General features: G+C 44.7%; 2 protein-coding genes across 2 annotated transcripts in view; one reads left to right on the top strand and one right to left on the bottom strand.

Moving 5' to 3' along the window:
• Positions 1-9,468, bottom strand: part of igf1 (insulin-like growth factor 1) — a 184,020-nt gene that overhangs the window by 116,903 nt on the left and 57,649 nt on the right. The window lies entirely within an intron of this gene.
• th2 (tyrosine hydroxylase 2) lies at positions 379-6,896 on the top strand (the record flags this gene model as incomplete). Its single annotated transcript, XM_080537600.1, has 12 exons — positions 379-579; positions 670-847; positions 1,246-1,334; positions 1,478-1,545; positions 1,664-1,714; positions 3,096-3,241; positions 4,504-4,639; positions 5,164-5,233; positions 5,324-5,380; positions 5,567-5,662; positions 5,766-5,899; positions 6,514-6,896. 12 exons carry the CDS (start codon positions 379-381, stop codon positions 6,671-6,673), a joined length of 1,386 nt encoding a protein of 461 aa, XP_080393726.1. The 3' UTR covers positions 6,674-6,896.

Raw genomic sequence — 9,468 nt, 5'->3', positions numbered from 1 at the left:
ATGTAATAAATTATCTAATTCAGCTTTTTTTTTTGTCTATAGGCTACACCAATTTATTTCTATTCGCTTTTATTATTAGCTATTCCATTCTATTCAATTAGCTATTGTACCATAGACAAGAGAAGCGACACGATATCATGACGCATAGCACCTCAAATCAGACGCACGTATTTGCGCAACTAATTTCCATAAGGAATTCTGGTGGCACGGTATATAAACAATTCTCCCGGCTGATGGCACAGATTCGAACATAGCTCCTACCTTGAAGAGCCTCGGTGTGTGGTCAGCATACTCATAGCCATTTAGAGCAAATAAATCATAGCATACACAACTCTGAAAATAATATCTAGAAGAGTCAACGACACGCAAGGAACTTCGATGAAGACAGAAGGTGCTGTGATGTCCCCCGTCCCGTTCAGCGGCAGAAAGCGGAGCGGCTCCTCCGCCTCCCCGGGGCCGTCCAGACACGGGGACAACTTTGTGTTTGAGGAGAAGGACGGGACTATGACATTAAACATTATTTTCGCACTTAGCAATGACAAGGGTGGAGGGTTTTTTAAAACGGGCAAAGTTTTGGAGGTAAGCATGCATGTATGTTCATTTATGGGTTATTATACCTACAAGCTTAATATTGAATTGAATTTTGATATCAAGAATTGTGCGTTTCAGACGTTTGAAGCCAAGCTGCTGCACATTGAAAGCAGACCATCAGGCAAGAAGTCCAAAAACAGTGTGACGGATCTGGAGTACTTTATGAAGTGTGAAGTACATACCTCTGACACCGACATATTTATAAAGTCGCTCCAAAGAGTTGCTGACGATGTACGCACGATTCCAGAGGAAAAAGGTTATTATTATTGTTATTACCACCAATGTATTATATATGTATGTATTCTTCTTCTTCTTCATCTCATCATCATCATCATCATCATCACCATCATCATCATCTTCATCGTCTTCATCATCATCATCATCACCATAATCATCATCATCATCATCATCATCATCTTCATCATCATCATCATCATCATCATCATCTTCTTCTTCTTCTTCTTCTTTATATTATTCTTGTTACTAATATTATTATCATTATCATCATCATGGTAATCGCTGTTGCAGTTGTTGATAGCACAGTAACGCTTCATCATTGATATTGTATACAATCATATTCAGAAATTATAACATTATTTAATTTATTATTTAATTTTTAAATATGATTTAAGTTTTTTCCTTCCCATATTTTAGTTCCCTGGTTTCCTAGGAAAATCAAAGATCTGGACAAATGCAACCTGTTGATAACTAAATATGATCCTGATATGGACCAGGATCATCCTGTGAGTATTTATTTTCATGCCTAACCATTTATTTAAGTTGCCTAACCATTTATGTGACACTGACAAACAAAATGAATGGCTACTGCCCGATATCTACAGACTTAGTTGGAGTGAATATCAATATCTAAATCTCTTTTTCACAGGGGTTCAGTGATCCAGAATACAGAAAACGAAGGTCTTTCATCTCTGAACTTGCCTTCGATTACAAACAGTGGGTTGATTGCTCATGGTTATTAAGCATTAAACACATTTTTATATTGGTTTCATTCAGTTGAACAAACCAATGTTGAAATGACAGTAAATGAATGCATCTTCTGTATGTTTTACAGGGGGGATCCATTACCAAGAGTAGAGTACACACCAGAGGAGGTGGCTACATGGTGAGATTCATAGTCGCACATCAGGAGAGGCTGGTGAAGGTCGAAATCAGAGGATGGGTTCATTGTGATGAGGAATGGTATCAAACCTGTGCGGTATCAAACAGCGTTCCTCATTCCATTCCCTGCATTACAACGAGCACATCCTCCGATTTCTACCCCCACCAGCCTCCCTTGTAACCTGTGCCTTTAGGTCAGGGTTCTCCTCACTCCTGGTGGACCTGGGAGAGCCACTCGTGACATTAGAATTATAAGGTTCTATCTCCATTTTTGTCAAAATTGAGTTTTTCTACATAATCTGATCTGTTTATTAACGCCTGTGTGGTGTTATTTTTTAAATGTTGCCATTTTTGAGTTAGTAATTCATAAAATACAAAGGTTCCATCTCACAAAACATAATGGAATGTAAAAACGTTGACACTCAATATCTCTGAACTGCCCTAAACGGAGATAGAACCTTATCATTCTAAGATCACGCGACTGTTGTGTGTTAGCTCTAGTGCGGCGCTAATGCTAATGTGTGTGCTGGACTTAACTAGCACCAAAATGGTGGCGAGGAATGTGTCTCTGTTTTGAGATGTGAATGTCTCTGAGGTGTCTCAATGACTGTGTTTACATGCACACCATATTCCGATTAAGGTCAATATTCGGGTTATTGTAATATTCCAATGTTTGTGTTTACATGTCACAATATTCCGATTCAAACAGGGTTCTTAATCGGAATGGTGCAGAATCGGAATATGGCCTTAAGCGGGTTCCGTACGTGTTTACATGACTCTTGCACAATCGGAATATTGAGCATATTCCGATTAATACAGGAATATGGTGTTCATGTAAAGAAAATGGTGGCATGTAAGGATCTTGTAACTTCGCAAACAATAGCAGCATTTAAATAGTTTTGTTTATATTCAACTTGAAAAAGTAGTGAGCACAGAATTTCGTGTTTTGACTCTGCTGGGAGTTCATTAAAAATGACTTGAAAAAAAAGCCTTTCCACCTGTACGTATATGTATATATCTGCCATATACTGTATCATACCTCCACTATGATTGGAAATTAAGTAGTGTCCAGTTGTGGAATTATATTTAGCGGTAGCGATATTCTGAGTCTGGGGCAGTTCTTATGCGCTCTGCCCTGCTGGTTGCGGGATGCAGGACAGCTGTGAAAGGAGACTGACCAGGCTATAATCAGGGTCCATTCAGACATACAGCGACCTTGTAAATTGCATGGAATTATACATGGTCTCGACCAGGGTAATTGCCTGAGCGGATTTCCCTGGTCAGTCCCATTCACACTTACGTCGACCCTGGAAATTGCATGGAATCTACTGGGAAGGCTTGTATGTATATGTGTGAAAGGGGCTAATGACTCTGGTCTCGTTCAGGAGAGAGGTGTACCACACACTGCGGGGCATCTACCCCAGCCTGGCGTGCAGACAGTTCCTGGAGGGTCTCCAGCAGCTGGAGAGGGAGTGTGGCTACGGGGAGGAGAGCATCCCCCAGCTCAGGGACGTCTCCGCCTTCCTGGAAGGTGAGAGAGAGAGACGGCGGTTTGTCTCGCTGCACGACCAACCTCCTCACATCGTATGAAACACTGACTGAGGGAAACACAAACCCCCTAGCAACCGCATGCTATCGCTATCGCATTTTTGTTGTTGTGTTTCAAACCCTTCCCTGGTACTGAATCTGGATAACTGCATCTGGTTATTTTCATGTATGTATGATAAATGTCACAATAGCAGTGGCCAGAGTTGCTGGGGTGTAGTCGTCTATAGGGAACATGTGAATGTGGCCATTGTGAGTGTGTCTGACAGGGCTGTGTTGTTTGTCGTGTGTGTGTGTGTGTGTGTGTGTGTGTTCTGGTGTGTGTGTGTTCTGGTGTGTGTGTGTGTGTGTTCTGGTGTGTGTGTGTGTGTGTGTGTGTGTGTTCTGGTGTGTGTGTGTGTGTGTATGTGTTCTGGTGTGTGTGTGTGTGTGTGTGTGTGTGTGTGTTCTGGTGTGTGTGTGTGTGTGTGTGTTCTGGTGTGTGTGTGTGTGTGTGTGTTCTGGTGTGTGTGTGTCTGTGTGTGTGTGTTCTGGTGTGTGTGTGTGTGTCTGTGTGTTCTGGTGTGTGTCTGTGTGTGTGTGTGTGTCTGTGTGTTCTGGTGTGTGTGTGTGTGTGTGTTCTGGTGTGTGTGTGTGTGTGTGTGTGTTCTGGTGTGTGTGTGTGTGTGTTCTGGTGTGTGTGTGTGTGTGTGTGTGTTCTGGTGTGTGTGTGTGTGTGTGTGTGTGTGTGTGTGTCTGTGTGTGTGTGTGTGTGTGTGTCTGTGTGTGTGTGTGTGTGTCTGTCTGTGTGTTCTGGTGTGTGTCTGTGTGTGTGTGTGTCTGTGTGTTCTGGTGTGTGTCTGTGTGTGTGTGTGTGTGTCTGTGTGTGTGTTCTGGTGTGTGTGTGTGTGTGTGTGTTCTGGTGTGTGTCTGTGTGTGTGTGTGTGTGCCTGTGTGTGTGTGTGTTCTGGTGTGTGTGTGTGTGTGTGTGTGTTCTGGTGTGTGTGTGTGTGTGTGTGTGTGTGTGTGTGTGTGTTCTGGTGTGTGTGTGTGTGTGTGTGTCTGTGTGTGTGTGTGTGTGTGTGTGTGTCTGTGTGTTCTGGTGTGTGTCTGTGTGTGTGTGTGTGTGTGTGTGTGTGTGTGTGTGTCTGTGTGTTCTGGTGTGTGTGTGTGTGTGTGTGTGTGTGTGTGTGTGTGTGTGTGTGTGTGTTCTGGTGTGTGTGTGTGTGTGTGTGTGTGTGTGTGTGTGTGTGTTCTGGTGTGCTACAGAGAAGACAGGCTTCCAGCTGCGGCCAGCGGCGGGTCTGCTCTCCGCCAGAGACTTCCTGGCCAGCCTGGCCTTCCGCGTGTTCCAGTGTACCCAGTACATCCGCCACAACTCAGCACCCATGCACTCCCCTGAACCGTAAGCCCAGCTAATGCTTCTAGCATCTAGCATGATTATTGAACTTTATACAACAGTTAGTTCCGACCAAGTAATTTGATTGGACAAGAGGCATTCCATGAGTGCTGATATACAGTATAACAGCACTGGGACTTTTAACTATATGTATCACTCCGAAATGACCATTAATACAAAGTAGCCTGCAGATGTTTGTGTTCAGGTTGCTAGGCAACAGTGCAGTTGCGGAACTATTTGTTGTTGACGGAGCCAAAATAAATGATTAAATAAACAAACAAATCATAATCTGTTGTCACTTATTACTGTTAACTAATAAATTGCGCTGTAGAACTGTTGTATAAAAGCAATATCACACTCGAGGTCGTGCTGTTATAATGAATATCAGCCTGCGGCCTCGTACCTACGACCGAATCACAGCCGTGCTGATATTCAGTATAACAGCACTCCCTCTCGTGTGATCTTGCTTAAGTATATCTGTGTACTTGTGTGTATTTACTAGTCTATTCACGTTCTATTCGCTCCCATAGAGATTGCTGTCACGAATTACTTGGCCATATTCCGATGCTCGCAGACAAAGAATTTGCCCAGTTTTCCCAGGTAAAAAAATATCTCTACTTTTCAATTTGTCATTGTACAGTACTAACTTATCAAATGTGCATGGCACTCACAATTCTTTATACATTCCAGGAGATTGGTCTCGCATCGCTTGGAGCGTCGGATGAGGACATTGAGAAACTGTCAACGGTGAGAGCCAACCTTTGTGCTTTAATAATAAAACCGGGTGCCTCAATTGAATCTGGATACTGTATTGTTAATATTGTGCCTGCACTGCCATCGTGTGGTTAAATAAAATACTGCAGAATGTGATCAAATGGCTTGATGCCCTGCTATGAGGTTGGTTGGCTCATCCCCTGTCCCTTACCCACACAGCTGTATTGGTTCACGGTGGAGTTCGGACTCTGTAAGCAGGACGGAGTAGTCAAGGCCTACGGAGCTGGCCTCCTATCCTCATATGGAGAACTCATTGTACGTTTTTTGACATTCTTTTTTTGTAGGGTTTCTCTACGATCTTGCTATGCTATGCTCACTTCCTGGGTCTATGAATAACCCTCTCTGACCTCTCTTCCAGTACGCTCTCTCTAACGAGCCAGAGTACAAGCCCTTCAACCCAGAGGAGACGGCCCTGCAGCCCTACCAGGACCAAACCTACCAGCCTGTTTACTTTGTGTCAGAGAGCTTTGAGGACGCCAAGTTAAAGATGAGGTAACGTAACTGTGCACGGTACATGTTGAATGAATGAATGAATGAATGAATGGTCTTTATTGTCATTGCTACAGTACAGGTACCAAACAACGAAATTTAGGAGGGGTGGCTCCCCTGGTGTTAGGAAAGAAAAAAAAAACACAAGAAGGGAAGGAGCTGGTTTACATAAATAAAGGCTATGTACACTATCCACTATACTATACTATACAGATAGACGACGGTACATGTTGTGTGTCTATGTAAGCAGCTCTCTGTGTGTCTGTGTCTGTGTGTATCCAGTGGCGGACTCAGGCTGTTTGAAGGGCAGGTGCGAAAAGAAAAAAAGGGCACCTACTGCACAACATGGGACCCCATTAGTGCACATGGTCAAGTTTAGACCATTGGAAGGGCAGCCAATAGGGCACATCCTCACATTTTCGTCACTCAAAAGGGCATTTTTGCCACTCAAAAGGGCACTAAAGCGAGACGTTTTTCAACCGTGGGGGCACCAGGAGGGGGGGTCGCTCCCCCTGCCCCCCCCCCCCCTGAGTCCGCCAGCGTGTGTATCTCAGATGTGTGCTAGGTAAACTCCACTGAGTGTTGTGTATTAAGACGCGTGCCTCTCTGTGCTGCAGGCGCTACTCCTCTTCCATCCAGCGGCCGTTCTCTCTCCTCTACAACCCCTGCACCTGCAGCCTGGAGGTTCTGGACCAGCCCAGTAAGATCCAGAACGCCCTGGGTCAGATGAGAGAGGACCTGAAGATCCTGTACGGCGCCCTAGAGAAGCTGGGCTGAGTCCACGTTGAGCCAGAACCATGATTTATACACATACAGCCAGAAAAAAAATACTATTTTGACCCCCATTCCTCTACACGGATGAATGTCAACTGAAGAGCACAACATACTATATTTATTTACCAGATTGATTAAGAGCATTATTGTACAGTAGGTGGTGTATTCATCAATATGTAAAGTATACATGTAATGTGAAGAGAATTTGTCAAAAGAAATAAATCTATTTATTTTGAAATACTTCTCCAAGATAGCTTCTGTCCAGTTGGAATAGGTCAGTGAGTGGGTGTGACAGAGAGAGAACACTCGTGTGTGTGGGTGTGTGTGTGTGTGTGTGTGTGTGTGTGTGTGTGTGTGTGTGTGTGTGTGTGTGTGTGTGTGTGTGTGTGTGTGTGTGTGTGTGTGTGTGTGTGTAAGACGACCATGCGTCTGTGCTGGGAGAGAAAGGATGTGTGTATTTTGTGATAGACAGAGAGGGAGAGAGAAAGAGGGGGCGGGACCACTACAATATACTGCAGAGCCATGTGCTTCTCATTCCCAAACCGACTGTTTCCATTTGGAAAAATTTCTTGGAACCCATTTGTCGTCACGTGTTATTAAGCAAAGGGAAGGAGCTAATTATGAATGATTTAAGTATCATGTTTCCTCAGCTGGCCGCGGCCAGCGCCAGCACTGAGGCCCGGCGGATCAGAGCTGGACCCGGTCACTGGGACCTCACAGCGGAGCAGAGTGCGGTCAGCGGTGCTTTACAGCTGGCAGACACTATCTATCTCTCTTTCCCTCCCTCCCTCCATCCCTCTTTCTCTCTCTCTCTACCCCTCTTTCTCTCTTTCTCTCTGTCCACCTGTGTCATTTCCTTCATAATTTAGGTTGTGAGGGTTGCAGGGTCTTTCCCATATCGATGACAATGTGTCAGTGCCTTGAGTTCCCTTCTAAAGCTCCAACACAAGTCAGTCGGTCTACAGCGACCATAAACCATGATGATGAACACAGTGCCTGTGAGAGCCTCCAGCCACCCTGTGTGGGAGGCCTTCCCTTCCCATAATTCCACTGTAAATCAACTCTCCTTCCCTCTCTCTCTCTGAGAAATTCAAATCGTTGTGTGTTTGCAGTGCAGAGGAAATGGTGCACAAGAGAGGAGGGAGGACTGATCTACCGCTTGACTGGAGTGCAACAGTGCACACATCCACTTCCCTTCGACTAAAAGTCCGACACTTAATAATTTCTAGTGTCTCGCCTTACATGCGAGCAGCACTCAAATCCACAAATCCCTCCGAAACCGCTTCTGGGTTCCAAATTCTGCTGAGCCTCCAAACAAAAGCGTGTTACCATGGCGATAAGATAAACCACCGTGGGTTCCAGCGCGAATTCTTGTGCCTCAAATACTACCCACAAATCCCAAATGCTGCATCATCCTGCCTCCGAAACGTAAGTGTTTCCTTTGCTAATGTCACGGCCATCATACCCTTGGCATGCCCACACTCCGCGAGCTCAGAAGAGGGTCATCATAGGGTTCAGTCCTCAAGGCTAAACACACAGATAAAAACAAAAAAGCACATAACTGTCTGTGAGACATTCATCAGAAAACACACTGCCAAGTCCAATGATTTTTTCTTTCTTCGACGAATCACTCGGGCACCGACAAACCCAAGATAAAACAATACCCTGTCAAACGTGTTCTAATGATTTAGTGTACACATATTTATTCTGTTGGGGCATTCGACACTCATCCAGGTCAACGCACATTCTACTTCAAGAGTACAGACTGTTTTCTACCCTGTGGAATAATCGAATCCTCATGGGAAATAAAATAAAGTATTTTGCCTCAAAGAATACAGCCCTACTAATCTCTTCCTTTGTTTTTCTCTCATCTCGTACTCCTCACTGCTTACGTTTGATTCCTCTCTCCTTTGAGCCTCTCTGGCTTAGCGTGAGGTGAGCTGGGTGAGGAAGTTAGCTGAAGGCACCGGTGTCTGAGGCGGCGGAGGAGATTACAGAGACAGGAGAGTTCACACCGTCTGATCTGTCTTTGATCTCTTTGATGGTCTCTGGGTTTGTTATCACATCACCACAGGAGATGAGCTTCAATGCCAAGCGCTACCCGCCCCGGCCTTGTTCAAAAATGTGCAAGATAATAAGTGGTCGTAGGAGCACTCATGAGGATAACAGAGGAATTGGTTTCCCTACATATATATATATATACTGTATATATTTACAAAGCAATAAAAGCTTTCAAGATGTATTAAAAAATAAATCAATCCAAAATACCTTCATGTTCCAAAGGGATAAAAGAGGACAAAAGCAGAAAAATCAGGGAACCTTCAACCTGCCTGTCTGTCGTCTGCCACCAGGTGGCGCTCTCGAGTCATTTTGATTTGGGGGGGGGGGAGAGAGACAATATTGATCAAGAGAGACTCATGACTCACATTTCTAAGAAAAATCTCCTCTCACTTCGCAATGCTAATTCTTTCCCCAAAAAAAAAAAAATACGAGGTTATTATACCCTTTGGAAAATGGTCAGTGTGTGCGTAGTAGAGAGATGTGGCAGCGTCTAACTCTGACATTGATTTGTCTGTGTTTCATGCAGCTGTTCCAGCACAACGTTGGGTTCGGCGCTCTGCGAACGTACGGCGGAGCCCACAGCGGACTTGTTCAAACAAAGAGACCAGACCTGGAGAGCGGTAGCATGTTATGATTGTAGATGGTGGTTTGCGCACGCCGTCCAAGAAACATACAGGGGCTGTCTAACGGGTTTGAAAGAGTGGAGGTCCCCCCCCCCCCTCAACCCCTACCCCTCC

The sequence above is a fragment of the Nansenia antarctica genome (assembly GCF_963989245.1).
Source record: "Nansenia antarctica genome assembly, chromosome: 8".
Lineage (NCBI taxonomy): Eukaryota > Metazoa > Chordata > Actinopteri > Argentiniformes > Microstomatidae > Nansenia > Nansenia antarctica.
The sequence above is the reverse complement of the archived record's forward strand: the minus strand, read 5'-3'. Positions and strand labels throughout refer to the sequence as shown.